Source organism: Sander lucioperca, chromosome 15, assembly GCF_008315115.2.
Source record: "Sander lucioperca isolate FBNREF2018 chromosome 15, SLUC_FBN_1.2, whole genome shotgun sequence".
Lineage (NCBI taxonomy): Eukaryota > Metazoa > Chordata > Actinopteri > Perciformes > Percidae > Sander > Sander lucioperca.
Window position 1 is genome coordinate 12,590,634 of NC_050187.1, and position 19,712 is coordinate 12,610,345.

Sequence of the window (19,712 nt, forward strand, 5' to 3'; positions counted from 1 at the left end):
GACTTACTTACTGTTTTATAATTTGCCATGGTATCCACATTATTGGTGATTATTTATCAAAACTCTCATTGTGTAAATATTTGTGAAAGCACCAATAGTGAACCCTTCAATATCACCACAATATCGAAATTGATGTATTTGGTCAAAAATATCTTGATATTTGATTTTCTCCATATCGCCCAGCTATAACGTGCACTAATTTTTGCTTTGAAATGTTACTGTGATATTTCCTAATTATTTTTGAGAAGAAAAAAAATTGAAAGTGCTCTTTCAAAATAAATATATTATTTATTTATTTTCCTCCTGTATCTGTTTTAGATTTTACCATTTCACCAGTATTTACCACCTGTTCCTCGTGCCCCCTTTGCTCATTTTAATTAGTTAGCACAGCCCCATTCCTGCTCTTATTGGTCCGACCACCTGTCACTCAGACGGTTGTCGGGTTCATTTCAGTCCAGCTGATAGTTGTTTCAGAGCAGGTACCATAAAGTGTGATTTTTACCAGAATGGCAGCACGTCTTCTTCTTCGAGCTTGTACAACAACAACATTGCAGCTGAGGAGCAATGTGGTAGCTAGACCGTTACACCGTGCCATAGCCACGGCGAAAGGTAAGAGTTTGTTTGTAACCGACGAAGACTTTAGACCGTACTACAGGCTACTACTAGGGTGAAAGCACGGCTGTCATCGGCCATGGGAGGGAGTTGAGGGAACTAACGTTAAGTTAGACTGGTAACGTTAGTCACGTATACGTGTTAAAGCGATATTTTTTTATTGCGTAGTTTGGTGGCTAAAACGCTATATCATACACGACATCTGCATTATGTTAGCTCACTACTACTGGTGCGTTATTATGTAGAGGATAAATAACATTGAATTTTGACAAATAATATTTACTTGCAGTAATGAAATGTCTGTTTTGTGGTTACTTTATGTGCTGTGACATGGCTGTGTACCACTGACATGTCACTACGTTCCGCCTTAATGTAACTGCAACGTTTGAATCAAATAATGAAGGTCATTTGGATTGAAACTCGTGGAAAGGCCTTAGATAGAACCACCTCCTCTGGCAGGCGTCTGTTGGATAGATGCCAGCATCCTGATAGGGGACAGGAGCAGGCTGGGGTGGGTGGCGTCCACTGCCGACGTGCAGTTATGGCATGCAAGTAGACTGACAGCCCGAGTGTAATGTGCACACAGCACAACGTGACCGGATGACTTTGAGTCATTCATTTTAATGGAAACCTTTCCCATATTTATTTTTCAGGAGTACCAACAGACGAGGAACAGGCCACTGGACTGGAGCGACGCGCCCTGCAGGCCCTAAAACATGGAAAGGTATGCTACAAAACACACAAGTATACTGTGTTTTAGCCTTGCATGTACTAAGTTTCTTCAAATTTACATTACAGGATCCCTACAGTATGCTGAAGCCCAAGGAGTACGCTGGTACCAAGGAGGACCCTCACATTGTGCCAGGCATTGGAACCAAAAGGCTGGTGGGCTGTCTTTGTAAGTAAAGTTAATTTAAAGGCAAAGCCCATTGATCTGTATGCATGTGTACATTAAAAACCAGGTGAAATTGTAATATAATTCTCTGCAGGTGAGGAAGACAACACGGCTATTGTGTGGTTCTGGCTTCATGAGGGAGATGCCCAGCGCTGTCCTTCCTGTGGTTCCCACTATCAGCTGGTCCACCACGAGCTGCCCCATTGAAACTAAATTTAACAAAAGCTCTGTACAAATGGGACAAACGACATTCATATTTACCTCCTTAATGGCCTGCAATATGTGCATATCATTCATCATTAAAATGTATACCTGAACTGTCTTGGAAGAAATCTTTCAGATTTTAATTGGGGAACCAATCAACATTCCTCATGCTGTGACAAAGGGTGATCCTGAACTTTTAGCCGTAATTCCCAAAGGCAAGATGTTGCAATAAACCAATGATCCAAGAAGACTCCTTTTTATCCCCAAAGTAGTCTATATCTAGGCATGGGCCAGTATGAGATTCTGACGGTATGATAACCTTCAGCAAAAATATCACGGTTTCAAGGTATTACGGTATTGCAATGACAGCTGTAAATGTATTATTTTTGAAATTTCTGGGTAAAAAAACATTTTCCATTGAACACAATGTATTTTATTTTAGAACACACTGCACACTGGCAGGGAGAGGGATTTCTAAACTGCACTTTCTGTCCTTGAAGAAAGGACAGAAAGATAAACAGCTCATACCTTAGGAACGGTATGACAGACAACTTTAGTAGTTTTAAAACCGTGACTTTTTTAAACCTCGGTATACCTTGAAACCGGTAACCGGCCCATGCCTATCTATATCCTCGACATTCCACTTCCAGGATTGCTCTGGTGCAGCAGGAAATTCCGCCGGATGCATGTATTTTTTGACGATGTCAGTTTCCTTCCGCTTTCTTTGTGTTGGAATTTTAAACTCCGGTGGATTTATGAGGACTGCTTCTCAGATCTCTGCAGGGTCCAATCTGAGTTTTCTCACGCACGACTAAAACAACTTTGAATGTACACGTTCCTTCCTGCAACAACTTCTATAAATTTTGCAGCGGCCCCGTGCAGAGCTTAGCGCAGCCCGTGACGATTGTGATTGGTTTAAAGAAATGCCAATAAACCAGAGCATGTTTTTCTCCCATCCTGGAATGCTGTGTGGACAGTCTGGCAAAGCGAGATTATCCCCAAAGTAACTCAGATTTATTTCAGTGGCTGTACTTTGTTTTTATTTGTGGATTGTTTTAAGGCTGACAGCCAAGAAAATCCACTGCGGATCTAAAGCAAACTGCTCTGAATCAAATGTCACAACATACTCATGTGAAACATAAAGAGTTAGTTTACATTGTCTGGGTTCAAACACTTCATGCACAGGGTATGGACACAACATCAGTATGTCCTGTAAAATACAATATGATTCACTGCAGTAGACATGCAGCAACTACTACCACACCACCACAATGGAGCTTAAAATGTTGCATTTTTTTGTTAAGACCCTGTCAGAACGGTTTTGATTTAATTCTGGTCAATTTTGAGGCCACAGTGTATTTTTTTTTTTTCCCCCGCCACCAGTATAGATAGACATAACAGAAAGCTCTCACCATAACATTACATTATAAGCTTCAGAAAGGTAGTGCTACTGCATTTCATTGAATTTTACAGGTATTCTCGTTGCTGTATGCATTCCCTGTGCTCTATAGACCAGTAGTTTGCTTCATCATACTCATCTTATCCAAACATGAAGAAAATCATCTACAAGAGCAATATCAAATGTGATTTGACTTGTAATAGAGCATCAAATACTGTGAGGGGCAAAAAGCTGAGAAAAAAAAAAAAAAGCTGGAAAATCAAAGTCAAGATTTACCTGCGTAAGTTTGGTAAGACATCCAACTCTTAATCAGTTCTAGTGCCATGTGGCTTTCTCGTTTTTCACCCAGTGTTCAATTCTTACAGCAGAATCCAGACTGTGAAACAAAACATTTGGTAATGTGGTTGCCGTCAACAGTCTAGGCGTTTCTGTGTGTACCATCAGGCGAGGTTAAAGCCTTGATTGTGATCTATAGCCTGTAGAAGCTTCTCACGGAGTGTTTCCAGACTCCTGTACTTGGGCAGGTCCAGCAGGTTGAAGCAGGTGTGGGCCACAGGTAAGTAATGCTCCCCTCCACCGGTTGGCTGGATCACAAGCTTCAGGCTTTTCATGCCCAAAATGGGTATGCGGTCACTTCCTGTGAGGAACACTGTAAAAAGGCCAGAGTTTCACTTTTCAAGCTGCATATAAAAAAACATGAGTATAATTAGCTGTGCGAAACAGCAGCTCCTCTGATATTTTTTTAAAAACAAGTCATGCATGGGTGGGCAGCACTTACAGAGAAACTGTTTTTTCTTCTCTAAAGGAAGATTGTGGAACACCTCCCAGAAGAGCCTGATGGTGGGATGGTCCGCCCAGTACTCCCCTTTGTATTCAGTGCTCTGAAAGGTAGAGACACAAGTTGTGTACCGTTTAAATTACTCGTCCGATTTTGACAAAGAAGGCGAGATGACATTTCCGTTCATCATTATGTGAAACGAGACCTTTTCGAGCTCCGTCCAGTCATAGTTGGTGTTGCCGATGACCATGGCTTGCAGTTCATTTGGCTGGAACAGCTCTAGAACCTTTCCACCGCACACCTTGTGGAAGCCTGCGTAAAAGCACTCAAACAGCGGGGCCACTGATGTGTTGAAGACATAGTCCACGTATGCATTGACGAAGTCTTGCCTAGAGGAAGAAAGAAGGAATCCATATAAAAATAAAGGGATTTTTGTAAACATGTGATGTGCAAAATACAGGGGGGGGATACAGCAATATGACCAGATTTGTAAAACAAAGACAATTTAGTGGTTAAAGGTTCGGAACACCTAAAGGTGCACTATGAGTTCCTGCATGGTCACTTCTTTTGACGTTCCAAAGAAATTCCAAACGCAACAGAGCAAGCTCGCCCCTCCCCCCATGTTTCCGTAACAGTCATGACTAACTGACTAATGGCGTTTTTTTCCATTACATGGTACCTGTTCGACTCGCCTCGACTGTACTCGCCTCGACGTACTGTCCGTCCGTTTGCCATTGCAGATTTTAGTACCGCCTCAGCGTGGCTGGTTGTCATAGCGGCGCCGCAGTAAACTGCCGTGACCTAACGCGACACACACACACACACACACACACAGAACGTCGAAGGTGTGTTGTTGTTGCCACAGACAGAAGACACATTTTGTTTCAAATGAAGTTCCACGTCACCTTTTGGTATCGGCTCAGCTCGCTTGGAATCTCGACTGAGGCGGTACTAAAAAAAAGTACCTCTTAGCCGGTACCAGGGACTTCTCTTCATAATGGAAAACCAAAAAAGGCGAGTAGAGTCGAGGCGAGTCGAGCAGGTAACATGTAATGGAAAAGCGCCATAACTGTCACTAACCCCCACCCCCTCCCATCTTGTCAGTGATTGGCTGGAGTGGTTTGTTGTATTTTGGTGCACAGCCTGTGCCTAGTGTTTGTTTGACGTTTACGACCCCTGCCTTGTCACAGTGTATTCAGGGGGCAGGCAGCTAGCGGATCAAGGACAGATGCCTACGATTTGAGAGAAAAATGAAATTGCGCTGAAACCATGCAGGAACTCATAGTGCACCTTTAAGCAGAGAGACTTCACTAAACAGAGTCTTAAGTTTGACATTTTGGGAAATGATTTCTGAAAATGTGTTTTTACACTTCATTCTTTTAAACGGATTATGCAAACTTTTAATTGGTGAACTTTAGAGGTGGTAGGGGGATTTTGATACCTTTGGACAGAGCCACGCTAGCTGTTCCCCTATTACCAGTCTTTATGCTAAGCTAACTGGCTGCTGGCTTCAGCTACATATTTACTGTACGGACAAGAGAGTGTTGTTGATCTTTTCATCTAACTCTCGGCAGGAAAGCAAATAGGCATATTTCCAAAAATGTCAAACTATTCCTTTAAACAACATCTGCTATTGGTTAACACAATGACTGAGCTAATTTAACCTGTTTGACTGATTGACATTGATGTCTTCGCCATTCGGTACTAGTTCCAAGACCTCTGTGGCACCATAGTTTTCCTCTGTGATCTGAAAAAAAATAGACCGTGTTCAGATATTGCTGCTATGATATGTGTTTTACACTTCATGCACCACAGAGACTGTTGTTTGTCAATCATCTTACTGTGAAGTTCAAGCAGAAGGTTTCCTCCAAGTCGTCTTCTGTGTAGTCCAGTAAGTGCTGCAGACTCCTAGTTTAAGAGGAGAAAGAAATAGACACATTTCACATTACTTTCTTAAAACAGACATATGTTGAACACTTCATCTTTCAAATAACTCCGTGTGGTAATATAATGAACAGTAAAATACTCAATTTCAGATGCAGTTCAGAAAATACCATGGAAAAACTGACATTCATAAACATGTTAAATGGGAACCTCAGATGACTGTTCCTTGATCTGACCTTCCCACATCTGGCATTAGCTCTTTCAGGTCATCCAGTGTCGGCTTCCTCTTCAGGAGCTTCTTGTAAAGGGCCACAGGGAAGTTGAGCTCCACTATAGTGAGATTGTAGATGGCCAGGCCGCAGATGATCCCGATCAGGTTAAACAAGTCGATGTCCTCAAAAGTCTGCGAGGAATACGGAAAGGACCAAATTCATAATACGATCACTTCACTGTCCCCATTACTGAGGGCGTTTAAGGGAGTTTGGTTTGATTGAACCCTGGAGCATTTACCCCCTTTGGTGCGGGTCATTTTGGACAGAACACACGACCTTCTTCCTGTATTTACTTTCTAGCTCCTGCTCCAGACACATCAGACCAATGAGGGGAGAAAACGGTCTTCCTGGGTTTGTAGTAGTGATGCATTTTGGTTCACATAGATTTTTTCTCTGTGTGAAAGGGAAACCCAATCAAGGGGGAAACGCTCCAAGTTTACAAACTCATCAACTGATTCGGGCCAAAGCAAACTACAGGCGTGAAAACGCCCTCAGAGTGCACTTAAATATAGCTAAAACATTTTTATTTTTTTTTAAAAATATATTTGTATAAAATATGTACCTTGTTTGAAAACCAGATGAGCCTGGACTCCTCGTAGTAACGAAACATCCCATATTTTGGATCCAGCAGCTCTTTCATGATCAGGAGGAAGAACTCCTTTCTCACGCCTCCTGCATCGACGGCCTCTTCTCCCACGAAGATCACCTGCCATGAATGTCGCAAACATTAGAGCAACGGCAATACCTTTTATGTTTTAATCGAAATGGCAACAGATTTGTAAATATACTGCATGTATTTTACAAGCTACATCATATTTAATGAACCCATCTATCTAGCCATGTCCTGATACTGTATAATGCATTAGTTAAATATTGATATAAGCCCTTAAATTAGACAACCTGTATAAAGTCATTTTTTTCATTTAGCATGAGTCAGTTTTGTGTCCACCTGATGAATGTAAGTCCAATAATTCCCTGAACCCTCTTTTTTTCTTCTGAAGGAAATATCGGTCTCTTAAGCAGCTAAATGCTCCACTATGCTCACCAACTATTTTCTAACTTTCTCTGTGCTGGATGGTGCTGGGCAGGTAGTGTACAGTGGGTTTTTAGAGCTTCCTTTTGTTGTTGTTGCTGGAAACAGCTGTCTGCTGCAATGAGACTGAACCAAAAATGCCAAAACAACAAGCTGAAAGATGCTAGAACGCTGAGAGGACCCGCAGAGTTATTATGTATGGGGTCGTCACTGCGAGCACCTTTCACATACACTTCACTCATTTGCTCCATTGTTAATGGAAAATAATAATTATTATCAGGGATGCACCGAATCCAGGATTCGGCTTCGGATTCGACCGAATATTAGGCTTTTTGACGGGGTTCGGTTTCTGCCGAACCTTTGAATTTTGTTCCACTGAACCGAATCCTACGCTTGCACTACGCTGGTCGACGTAATGACGCCGCCGTTGATGACGGGAAGGTGTTTACGTAGGTGGACCGTTCAATGCAGTAGGCTGTGAGAAAGTGAAAATGGAACTCGTGAGCAGAAAAAGTGTAGTTTGGCAGTACTTTCAGTCAAAAGAAGGCCATTCAAGTCCAGCTACACGTTCAATCTGCAATGCCGATTTGTCTCGTGGTGGAGGACCCTAAACTATACACAACATCGCCGCTGTTAAAACATTTGCGTATGAAACATCCAAAAGTAAACGAGTTGTGCAACGTTGTTTACTTCATTAATGTGTTTACTGTGTTAATGGACTGAGGATGGGAGTAGGATTTGGTATTTGGTTTCGGATTCTTAACAGAATCTTAACCAGTGGATTCGGTATTCGGCCTTAACCCCAAAAATCTGGATTCGGTGCATCCCTAATTATTATTGCAGCTTTTACCTTGAGTGGTTTCTTGTAGTCAACGTTCTTGGACTTCCTGAGGACTTCCATGGTGTCTCCGACAATGTTTTCCCTCCGGACGATGAGGATGAGGCACGGGTTGACAGATTCCACCGCTGGCATGAACATGGAGCTGAAGTTTTGCATCTGTGCCTGGTCCACTGCCATCTACCAATATGACAAGGGGGGGTGATGAATTATTGACACCTTTATAAATCGTTGGACAGCACTAGATTCAGCTCCTTATTTACCTGCATCTGTATGACAGCATCAGTATGAAGCAGTGTGGTCTTCGCTTGGGCGTCAAACACAAAGGGATACCTGCACAGAGTCACCCCACCATCATGACCCTGAGGATACAGAGGCATAAACAAATGGTTCATACGGATGCCTAAACGTAGACAAATGTAGTTACCATGATATTATCGACAGGGGACTCACCATTGGGTACATCTGCCTCTGAATCCATGTGACGTAGTCGTTTCGGATGTCTATCAGGTCGTCCAACTCATGGATGTAGAATTTATCGTACTGAATGATGTGTCCTGCTCTCTCACTCACCTGAAGCAAAAGAAAAAATGGATGTTATCAACAGTTCTTCCAGGGACTGTATGACGTACACGCGACAGCGGTCCTAACACAAATCCATGGATTTTTTTCTTCTTCATTTCTCACCATGTGCAGGATCTCCAGGAGTCGGAGGGACGTGTCCAGGAAACAGGTGAAAATTCTCTGCTCTACCGAAGGAATGCCCATCTTGTGCATCTGAAGCAGATACACCACCACTCCCTTGTACAACTCGACCAGCCGCTGGAAGACTCGGGGCTCAAACGTAGACCACCAGTTTCCTGATGCAAATACCAAGACCAAACATTTCGTGAGAAGAAAGAAAGATGAAAAGCAGACATTTTCAAAGAAATTGTTGGATCATTTTTGGCATTAAAAAAAAACAAACAAAAACATTCTTCATCCTACCTAGCACTTTCAATGGAGCCTCTTTCAGACTGAGGAGTGATTTGGCAAACGGGATAGCGATGGTCACGTAATTATTTCGGTCACTGAAGAGAGGGCATTCTGGGAGAGTGAGGTAGAGCCTCAGGGCTTCAATGTCTGGAGGAGAGTTGCTTAGTCTGGGAATTAGGTTCTTCTCCAGACTGGCAGCAATCTGAGGGGGACAGAAGAAAGTATACAGTTATATATACTGTTATGAAAAATGTTATAATCCCTCATTGATGCATCTCCTGAATCAATGCTAGTTTCATAAACACTGTGTTAAGAAAGGCGGTGGGTAAGTACCCACTAAGTACCCAGGGACCCAACATGGGTAAGGGTTTCAAAAAAATGCCTGGAATTCAAAGTTAAGGTTGAACTTTGCTGTCAAAACATAAAAGAAAATTGAACTTAATTGCAATAAATTAAATAAATTTGCAAAAAGTTCAAATAAAAAATGCAATTTTATATTAAGATAGATAGCTAGATAGATACTTTATTGATCCCCAAGGGGAAATTCAAGGTCCCAGTAGCTTACAGACATCACACACAACATACACATACATCACAAACAGGATAAAATAACAAATCCACATGAATAATATGGACAAAACAATGAATACTGGGGCTACTTTTTTGTATATATAGAGTATACGTATTGCACCTTTAAGTTTCTCAAGTTTAAATATGCTAATGTTCTATAATGTTGTAAATCCTCATAGTGAAAGCATTATGCAGTCATTTCATTATGTTGAGAAAAGAGGGCTGGAATATGCTGAGATTTCAGATTGTGCAGATTTAGATCTAAATGTTATAAACCCTATTAACCCCTACAGATGATTGTGTATTACTTGTTGATTCAGCAATATGTAAAGTTATGACAATTGATGTATAAGGGGAAGGGGGGTACATACTGTATGTTTGGGGCACAGATTTCTGCGCTACGCCACTGACAGTTATAAAATATATACTAATCTCAATTAAATCCAACTGTTCCCAGGCAACAAATCAAAAATGATATGAGCATCTTACAAAAGGAAAACAGTGACAAGATCAGGCGGGCCCAGTTCAGCCAGACTGTTGAAAATAGTGTGAGAAATATTGGTGTGCAGAAACTGAAACCCAATTTCTGCAAATTGTGCAGGTGGACTGCTATGCACATTTACAGCAAATATGTAAAACATATAGAACAATATCAATTTGATGTAATGATTGCAATAAGCTAGTGGGAAAACAGCAACGTGGATAAGGGTGCAGCGACAGCAGGGTTTGCTTGTGACCTGCTGAGCGATCTCAGGGTGATCTTGTTGGACCAGTCTGTGAAACAGGAGGCGAGCCTGGTTCATATCCACCCCTGAACATTTACTGCTGGTACTGTAGTGATCTGGATGACTGTGGAAAAGAAACAGACAGTTTAATATAAGACTGTAAAGGCGACTGGTAAGCCGCTCTGGTCTAGACAATACACACTGTGTGTAAGCATTTTCGCTTCTATTTCAAAATGTTTGTGTAATGGCAGCCGTAACATTAATGAGCATACACTAATTAGGTCTAACACCTCCCTCTCCCTCCATCACTGTTCTCCATTTTGTAGGCCTAGTCAAGTTTTTAATTGTACTGTCTGTGTCTAGGGCTAACTCCCGCCGGCGCATAATTGTGACAAATGTCGATGTAGATTGACGTAAAAGTCGCATCAAATCCGCCTTGGTTGTTCACACTGCGGCCGCATTGAGAAAATAAAAATCAGACCTGGGTCTGGGATGTGTTCTTAATCTGATTTGAAAAAAAAAAATCAGATCTGGGCAAGATTTGAGTGTTCACACTACTTCTGAAGAAGTCTGACCTGGTCACTTGACCCCAAAAAAAATCTGATTTGGGCCACTTTTGCCTGCAGTCTGAATGTAGCCTAGCATGTGGTAAGGATTTCTCAATTTAGACATATATCAGTTGCAAATAGTGTGTGAATAAGAAGGATCAAATGAGTAAAGAAAATGCATTGGATTTGATAATAGTGAAGACTTTTAGAGCAGACTGTCGATGAAAATGGAGTGAATGTAAAATGAGATTACCTCATTGACAGAAAAGATCCATTGAGGCAGCTTGCTGAGGAGAACACGAGGTCAATCTCACTAAAGGAATCATCAAAGCGAGTCATTAGTGTGACGGCAAGAAAATCTCCATAGAGCACATTTGCAAAAAGATACAGCAGCACCTTTACAGTACTTCCTCCGTAGGCTTAGTTCTTTTGGAACCAGCGGCCAGATTATTTCTCTATTTTATAACTCAGTGATTCAGTGATATCATGCTGTACTGCATCACAGCCTGGCTCAGCAGCCTATCTGCTAAACTTAAACCTAAATTATACAATCAACTCAAAGTTAGGAACCTGTTGCACAGTCCTTTCAAACAATCCACAAGAAGAGCCCGCTCAGACTTGCTAACAGCATCTCTTCTGACTCCATTCATGTTTTAAGTTATGAATACCAACTTCTGCCTTCTAACGGGCCATTCAGAGTCTCTGCATTTAAGAACTCTTTAATACATCAGTCTATCCTGTTGCTAATCCAAAATCAGTTTGCTGCCAATTAAAATCTGGACCTGAGGATATCACGAAACATGTTTCTTTGCCATGGCTGTTGACATGTCTTCATCTTTGTACTATATTGTACAGTAATTCTTGTCTAGCTCTGTGTGTATTTTTGTTTTTATTTCATCTTTTTGAGCGGAGCTGCTCGGGAACGCAAAATGAATTTCGGTGTGAACTGACAATAAAGTTGTATCCAGTGGTGCAGTCTACGTGATACGCAGGAGTATACCCACTAGGAAAGGTCAAGGATTTTAGTATACCCACTTCCAAAAACACAAAGATACCGTTACGTAACGATGATTGTTTTGTGAGAGAGCTTTCACACTTACGTTCATAAATTCACCCCGTCTGTGTTGCGGGTCGCCTAGGAACAACAACACAGTTGCTTGGAAGTCATTCTCTGCGCAAATTTGAAATTAACAAATGTGAATCACTAAAGTAGATGTATGAAACGAAAGCAAATTTGAACTACACTCAAGTCTGATGCTTTACGCGGTAATGTTACAAAAAACCTATGGGGCCGTCGCTCTGGGACGGGTGAGTCTAATCCTGGGAGGGAAAAAAATTACAGAATTTTACTTACTTAGACTACACCACTGGTTGTATCGTAACGTATAAAGAACTTACAGAATCATGACAACTTGTCTAACTGTAATCAAAAAAGATCTCTATTTCTGTTCCAGTGGATTAAGGAGAAGCCTCCCTCGATGACGCAATGGTACAGAGAAACATTTAAGGTTTTTCTTATGGAACATCTTAACGCTATTTTAAAGGGTAACAACGTTTTTTTTTTATAATATATGGCAACCCCTTCTCTATTACATTCTTAGTGATCTTGTTGATCTACTGCAGAAAGGGCGTCTGCACCTTGCCTTTACAAATAAGTCATAGATTGTTTAACTTCTTCCTTTGACATGACTCTAATGCTAATTAGCTAATGCTAATCTAATAATAATGACGTATATGATGTGATCCTACTGTAACGTGTGTTGATGTAACATGTACATTATTACTCCGTTGTAATTTGGCAAGATCTGAGCCGTCTGGTTCTTTGTTTGTTAATGTAAAAACTAATAACATATTATTGAAAAAAATAAATAAAATAGAATAAAAAAATAAAAAACGTCTACAATGAACTTGAAGTAACTGTAACACCAACAACATGAGGTCCCTTTACTTGGAGATTTCTTGTGGCAGTCTTCCTGGTGAGTGGTTGCACCACTTGTTTATAATATCCTCATTCAAGGTGCAGATCTTTCTGTAGGGATCTTGTATCCTCACGTCGTCTATGTTCTGGAGTTTCTACAAAAAGTTTAAACAAATAAATACATCTTGAACTTGTTATAAAATGAAGTTAAGGAGGCAAATCTCAAAATCTCAAGGCAAAAAGTTTTAAATGTGCAAAATCTAAGTGGTATTTACTTCCACGATGTTGCATCTTGAGAAATGTCAGATCTCTGATGTTCAAAACAAAATACATGAAGCACGACTTGAATCCACCCAAAACAAATCACAAATAATCAGGAGCTCCTTTATACACATGGCTACATGATTAAAAACGAGACCAACATTTATAAACCTTGCAGCGTCTGCTGAATCAGGGGCTGATAAATCGTTTTATTGCATGTTAAGAGATACAATTCTTGTAAATTATATATATATATATATATATATATATATATATATATAAATAAGATTTGTAAGCACCTCAAAGCCTTTGAATAATGACAACTTACATTGGCAGTGCAATAGTGAGCAAAGCTCTGGTCTCCTCCGGCATAAATCCTCTTGACAAAACAGCCCCGCTCTGAGTCTGCAATGTTATGCAATGACGGCAAGAAATAAATGTTTGGAAAGAGGAGGAGGTTGGGATGACCTATGTATATAGAGTAGAAGTACAACGTGCCAACTTAAAGATCCATCATATTTTTAATATTAATATGAAATCAATGTTGCTACTACTTCAGATTACACTAAAAATCAACAACCAACCCTGTAGCTTTCTGCATCTTTCAGCTCATTGTTTTGGTTCATCACCAGTGTGTATGGTTCAGTGCCTATGTGTCTCACCAGCCCCAGTATTTGACTGTAGGCAGACATGGGCTTGTTTACACAATATAGGGCTGGGCAAATCAGATCTCACGAATATTCTTGACCAAATACCTCTAAATCGATACTGCGGTGATATTCTAGGGTTGACAATTGGTGCTTTCACAAAATATCTTCACGCTTAGATTTTAGATAACTAATCATCAGTAATGTGGACATAATGTCTAAGTGGGGAAAAGGCAAATAATAGAACAGCTGGAACAGTCTGGTAAGTAAAGTACATCAAAAAGTACATCACTTTACTGTAACGCAGCCTCTAAAACCAGTAAAAGACAACACTTATGTCATATCACGAAATTACGATATCCAAAGTCTAAGACGATATCTAGTCTCATATCACGATATCGATATAATATCGATATATTGCCCAGCCCTGCACAATACATTATCTGCCATGGTAGAGAGCTGAACTAAAACAGACTCTGAAAACCAAAAAAGAAAACCAGATGTTTTTTAGTGACTCAAACCAGATATATAATTTAAAAAATCTGCCATAAAGAGCTTAATAAGCTAGTTATTATATAAATTCTTTGTTGCTGGGAGTTTCATTGTTCTGTTCTGCCTTCTAGTCCACAGAAAATACTCAATGCAGCTTTATTGACAGTGTCTCACCTGTATCTGTTGGAGAATTGCAGGAACACCAGGGGCCTTTGACGGGGGCGGGGCTTTTTCTGTTGCAAGTGGAGCGAGTACCAAGCTGCCCGTTACCACCAAGCCCAAATGAGTCCATCTTCTCACGGGAGGGTGTGAAAGCAATCGTGTGCTGCCTTATAGTCATTTAAGAAAATGATTAGTTCTTTAATACCCATTTACACTGATGATTAAATATTACAGTATGCACGGTGATGTCAACACACAAAGAAATGTTATGTATCCCATGTTTGAAATAAAATGTGTACAAAATACACATATTTTACCTTCCACATGCAATCTGTGTGACTACATTTCCCATGAGCTCAAACACTTTCCTAGGGTTGATTTCATGGTTTGCAGAGTTATGTCCGAGTTGCCCGTATCCTCCTGCTCCAAATGTAAACACACCTCCTTCCTGTAAAATCAGCAACAGCCGTTATTCTGACCTTCTCATGAACACCAGTACCGCAAGGCCAAAATGTGCACGACACCACAGAATACAGCCTTGGGACTGACTGAGAAAGCATGTAGGGTTCAATCATGTTAGTGACTTCTTTTTTTTTAAATTATTATTATTTTAGGCTTTTATTTCTATAGGACAGTTTAGACTTGAAAGGGGAGAGAGAGGGGGAATGACATGCCGCAAAGGGCCGCAGGTTGGAGTCGAACCGCTGCGTTGAGGAGTGAACCTCTATATATGGGCGCCCGCTCTACCAGGTGAGCTACCCAGGCACCCATGTTAGTGACTTTAATCCAGTTTTGTTTTTGTATTGTACCTGCAGAGATCCTCCTTCACAACTTCAGCCCACTACTGAAACAGAAAGTTACTGTAGATGTACATGTAGACAGGAAGTGAGCCTCTTCATCCACCAGCCGTGGAGATTTTAAAATTCACCAACTACTTAACTAGACAAAGACTGTTTCCGTTAGTAAAATATTATGGTTGTTAAGCTGCCCATAGCCAAATTGTAGCAGTGTTTGCCTGGTGACTGAAACTAAATTACTTTTTTAAATCCCGTCCACCATTCATATTACTTATGACAGCATTACTTACTTGCTTAATTGATGAGATTTGGAGTAAGAGAAGATTAATTGGATGTTAAGATTATTAAGCTAAATTTTAAAGCATATTCGATTTTAAAGGACTACTTCCTGATTCAACATTGACCTACTGCACTTAGCAAGTTATTGCCATACAAAGTTAACGATGTAACAATGTTGTAATGTTCTGTATGACATTCGCCTTCATCATCATTTGTTCGCGTCAATCTTCACTTTAAAATGCAATTGGCCTGAAATGTTAAAATAGACAAAGCCATTAAGACTCTGTAAGACGTTTTAAGGCTGTACTATTAACATATCTCAGCAATAAAGATGGCCAAAATATAATTTTTACAATGAGGAATAATGGTCAAAACTAATAATCACAAACCACTTTGATTCAAATCAAGGTCTTCCACACACATAACACTGCAGGCTTATCAAATAACCAAAAAGTATATATAACTTAACTTGGTCAGTGCTGCTGTGTGATCTTCTCCACAGGAGATGTAAATCACTCTCTGCGATCTAAGAGACTTCAGCAGGGCTGGGAAAGACCGATCTGAAAAAGACCTTCGGACAATTAGTCTGAGTTGAGAGCTTGAATGCTCACAAGTAGTAGTAGTAGTAGTAGTAATAGTAGTAGTAGTTTAGGGTGTTGACCACCCACCATTGCTGTCATTGAGACCCAGCTGACCAAACTTATTGCACCCCCAGCCAAACACGGCTCCTGAGAGAGTGAGTGCAAAGCTGTGAGCACCACCTGCTGATATCTGGGCAAAAGGAATGCCCTGCAGAGACTGAATGATTTGTGGCGTGGGAATGCTCTGTCCGTTTATTCCTAGCCCGAGTTGTCCATATCGATTCTGGCCCCAAGAGAAGACTTGGCCCCCTGTGAAAAGAAATAGACATAACGTAGAATGTCTAGAATAAACTGAATGAATAAATGTACTTTATGTGGGTACAAACCACCCTCACCTCTTGAAAGTGCATGGGAGTGCCAATACCCACAGGCTACCTGAGCAATTTGTACATCTGACAAACTCTTGATGTTTCTGAAAAGAAAGAAATAAGCATTGTTTGTGTTTTTATTTCTAAATATATGAACAGGTTTGAATACATCTCATCATGTGCACCAGTCGGTACGTCAAGTCTCAAATACAACTTGCTGGCCAAGCATACGGCTGATGCAGAGAACCCTCCTCCCCCTCGCGCTTGATAGTTTACAACGGAGACGCTTGGATGCATGCATGTACTTGTACAATATGTCTGTTGATGTTTAGTTAACCTTTACAAGTGTAAAGTGGAACACTACATTGTGTTAGTATTAACCAGTAATGTTACATTCAGGTCAATATGCCCATCTGTTGTTGCTTGATGGGCTTGATTTTGCCATATTATGCTTTCAGCATATATTTTGAGCATACAGTACCTTTGAGGTTATTCTTGAGAACATTCGTTGTTATTGTTTTGGATTGTTCCAATAATTTGCATAAAGCAAGCATACTTGCCTGCTCCCCAGAGCATTACAAACTTGAAAAATATCCCTTTCAAAGTATATTTAGAACAGATAAAAAAAATGTGTGATCGATTTGCAATAACTTGTGAGTTAACTATGGTCAATCATGCGATTAATCCCGCTAAAACATTTTAAATCGATGCCAGCCCTAGTTTCAATTGTTCAATTGTGTCTTTAAACACGAAAGAGTGACCAAATAGTGTGTTGTGCAAAACAAGCCAAAAACTGTTCAGGCATATCAGTAAATATGAAACATTAGTTTCTGAATTTACCTAGGCACACGAACACATTCTTCAAAGTTATTAAGGCCCAACTGCCCATCTGAGCCCTGACCCCATGAGAAAACCAGGCCTTTGTCATTCAGGGCGAGTGTATGGGACTCTCCACATGACACCGCCAGTATGATCTGTGCATCCAGGGCCACAACCTGTTCTAATAGAAGACAAAGAGAAATGTGATGGATGATTTCACCAAGTATTAGGCTTATGTACAGTTTAGTGTCCCAAATTATTTTCCAAAAACTGAGTGTCCCAAATGATGAGGGTCTTATTTGAGACAGGTTAAGGTTAGGGTAGCATAGGTGGTTTAGCAGGTTCATACTTAATTAAGGACATTGTATGGGGAATTTGGGACACTAAACTGCACGTATACCCAAGTATTATCATAAAAGTAACTAACTAAATAAATAAATATATCACCAACCTGGTTTCTTTCTGGACTTCTCATGTCCCAGCTGGCCTAGGTCATTGCAGCCACAGGTGTATACTGTCCCATCCTCCAGAAGGAAGGCTGTGTGTCTGTGGCCACACCCCACATCGCACACTTGCTTCCCGTGAAAGAATTCACATTTTCGTGGCTCAACCACAATCTCTTCGTCAATCCCACCCAAGCCTAACTGTCCGTAGGAAGCATTACCCCAGCACAGCATCGTAGCCCTTCCCCTTGGCACTCCCTGTGAAAACGAGAGACACCTCGGATAATAGAGCAAATTCACATATCCATACTTTAGGTGGTTGCAAAATACAGTTCAGCTGGTATCAACTAGCAAGGTAGCCAAATAAAAGGTAGCCAAATAACGTTAACGGCTAAATAACATTATCGCTAGCTTAATTAATATATTTGGGATTCAATGATATAAATGTATATTTATATATATATATTACAAATACAGTGAACTCGTAACTGACCCGTAATATGTAAACAGATTAGCCAAGTAAGCTACAGTTAAATCAGCGGTTACATGACGTCAGGTTAGCTACATCATCGAACAACACGACTTCCGTTTGGGGCGTCTGGAATTCCAAATAAAAGCGCACGTCTAAACGTATTTTTAAATATATATGATTAATATTTGCATTTAAACATATTTAACCCACAAATAAGAGTTTAAGGTATTGACCGCTTTCATAAAAACAATAACTGCCATATTTTTTCCTGAGATTTGAAGAAAATGTTTTTAATATTAAAAACGGAAGTATTGTTCTTGTTCTTACGGGAAGACCGTGGATAAAGACAGCTAGCATGCATCTTGACGGGTCGTTTACCATAAAGATTACAAGCGACTAGCGAGGAAGATCAGTCATGACTGATGCGACTTGACTAAGTTAATTTGGCCTTAATTAACGTTAAAGTGTTAAAGTTAGAAATGACGGTTAACGATTTAAGGACGCATTTTAGCAAAAGCGTTCGACACGTGGTCACGTTGATGTAACGTTTCCATAGCTTTTCTCCAACAGTGCTGTAACGTAAGCAAGCTAACGTTAGTCGCAACATAATGTATCTGACAGTTAACGTTAAGCGTTCAGTGCATAGCTAGCTAAGTAGAGCAACTTAAAGATCTGTTAACGTTACTCCTTTACGTCTTGTGAAAGCAGTAAACAAGTTACAATCAGGTCTAACGTTAAGTCTTCTTTAATGTTAAAGCCAAATAGCAAATCTTACCAAATCCGCCAGATCTGACAATGATTTTGTCTTCCAGGGTTTTCCTCACTAGCTTGTCCGACTGTTAAAAACGCACATACCAGCACACTTTCAGTATTTAATATATAAAAGACCAATTAATATATATATATTGTTTTAATTTCTACCCAATCCCTCCACTCCAGTGCCTGTCAACAACTGCTGTACGGTGCTGTTGTCGAAACACGTCAAGTTAACTTCACTAGACTCTGAATTTCCGGTGTTTCTTGAACTCACTCGTTTTGTACTTGGCGTACAAGACAATGCATTTAAGCAACGGTGCTTTCCAGTTTCATTAGATACTGAGAGTATTATCGGGATTATCTGAACACCTTATTTTAAAAGTGTGGGCAGAATTCTCTGGTGTGGGGAGTTTAGGGCACATGTGTTGACTTTTAATTTGAAGGCACACTCATTAAACCGGAAGTTTTCCTTCTTTCACTTTTACTTCACTTTATGGAGGCGAAGAATGTCGTACAATGTTCTAGATGGTGAGCACACGCGCATGCGTCTTCACACACACACACACACACACACACACACACACACACACACACACACACACACACACACACACATACATAAACTTGGGGGGGTCATATTGTCATTTTATCAATACGATTTTAATCAACTATCAATAAAAGACAAGATATAAATATGATATTGAAAATTATAGGCAGCATAAGAATACATTCTAATAGGCTATATAAAGGCATCAAAGTATTGAAGTTAAAATCTATAAAACAGAGTTTTAATACATAAAGATTAGATAAAAGTTATTCGAAAATTCACATCAGTATTATATAAAAAAATATCTAATATTTATTTGCACACCTTTACAGTTATGAGTCTACTGGAAGGATCTGGAACGTATCTTGCTTAGACCTCATTTGCCTTTTTTAAACCATATCAAGTCAACCTGATAATAAATTGATGTGGAACATTTG

At 40.2% G+C, this 19,712-nt stretch overlaps 2 protein-coding genes across 9 annotated transcripts; one reads left to right on the top strand and one right to left on the bottom strand.

The window, feature by feature from the left end:
• Positions 1 to 361: 361 nt before the first annotated feature.
• LOC116039416 (cytochrome c oxidase subunit 5B, mitochondrial) lies at positions 362 to 1,856 on the top strand. The gene is made up of 4 exons (XM_031284263.2): positions 362 to 609; positions 1,266 to 1,336; positions 1,411 to 1,510; positions 1,602 to 1,856. The coding sequence occupies exons 1-4, from the start codon at positions 507 to 509 to the stop codon at positions 1,712 to 1,714; spliced, it is 387 nt and encodes a 128-aa protein (XP_031140123.1). The 5' UTR covers positions 362 to 506; the 3' UTR covers positions 1,715 to 1,856.
• Positions 1,857 to 2,728: 872 nt separating this feature from the next.
• On the bottom strand, positions 2,729 to 18,998 carry herc4 (HECT and RLD domain containing E3 ubiquitin protein ligase 4). 8 transcript variants are annotated; one of them, XM_035992501.1, is made up of 25 exons: positions 18,748 to 18,979; positions 17,509 to 17,758; positions 17,079 to 17,238; positions 16,266 to 16,342; positions 15,958 to 16,179; positions 15,758 to 15,849; positions 14,531 to 14,661; positions 14,226 to 14,380; positions 14,137 to 14,141; positions 13,241 to 13,351; positions 12,682 to 12,806; positions 10,987 to 11,046; positions 10,198 to 10,309; positions 8,903 to 9,092; positions 8,603 to 8,775; positions 8,369 to 8,488; positions 8,179 to 8,277; positions 7,928 to 8,095; positions 6,607 to 6,750; positions 6,009 to 6,175; positions 5,730 to 5,796; positions 5,553 to 5,635; positions 4,094 to 4,277; positions 3,889 to 3,991; positions 2,729 to 3,759 (listed from the first exon to the last, which is right to left on the bottom strand). In XM_035992501.1, the coding sequence occupies exons 2-25, from the start codon at positions 17,732 to 17,734 to the stop codon at positions 3,551 to 3,553; spliced, it is 3,183 nt and encodes a 1,060-aa protein (XP_035848394.1). In that variant the 5' UTR covers positions 17,735 to 17,758; positions 18,748 to 18,979; the 3' UTR covers positions 2,729 to 3,550. The 8 variants fall into 8 exon arrangements, 5 of the variants coding, with proteins under 5 accessions (XP_035848394.1, XP_031140032.1, XP_031140031.1 ...); XM_031284172.2 differs by lacking the exon at positions 14,137 to 14,141 and having other exon boundaries at positions 13,241 to 13,317; XM_031284171.2 differs by lacking the exon at positions 14,137 to 14,141 and having other exon boundaries at positions 13,241 to 13,380.
• Positions 18,999 to 19,712: the final 714 nt, after the last annotated feature.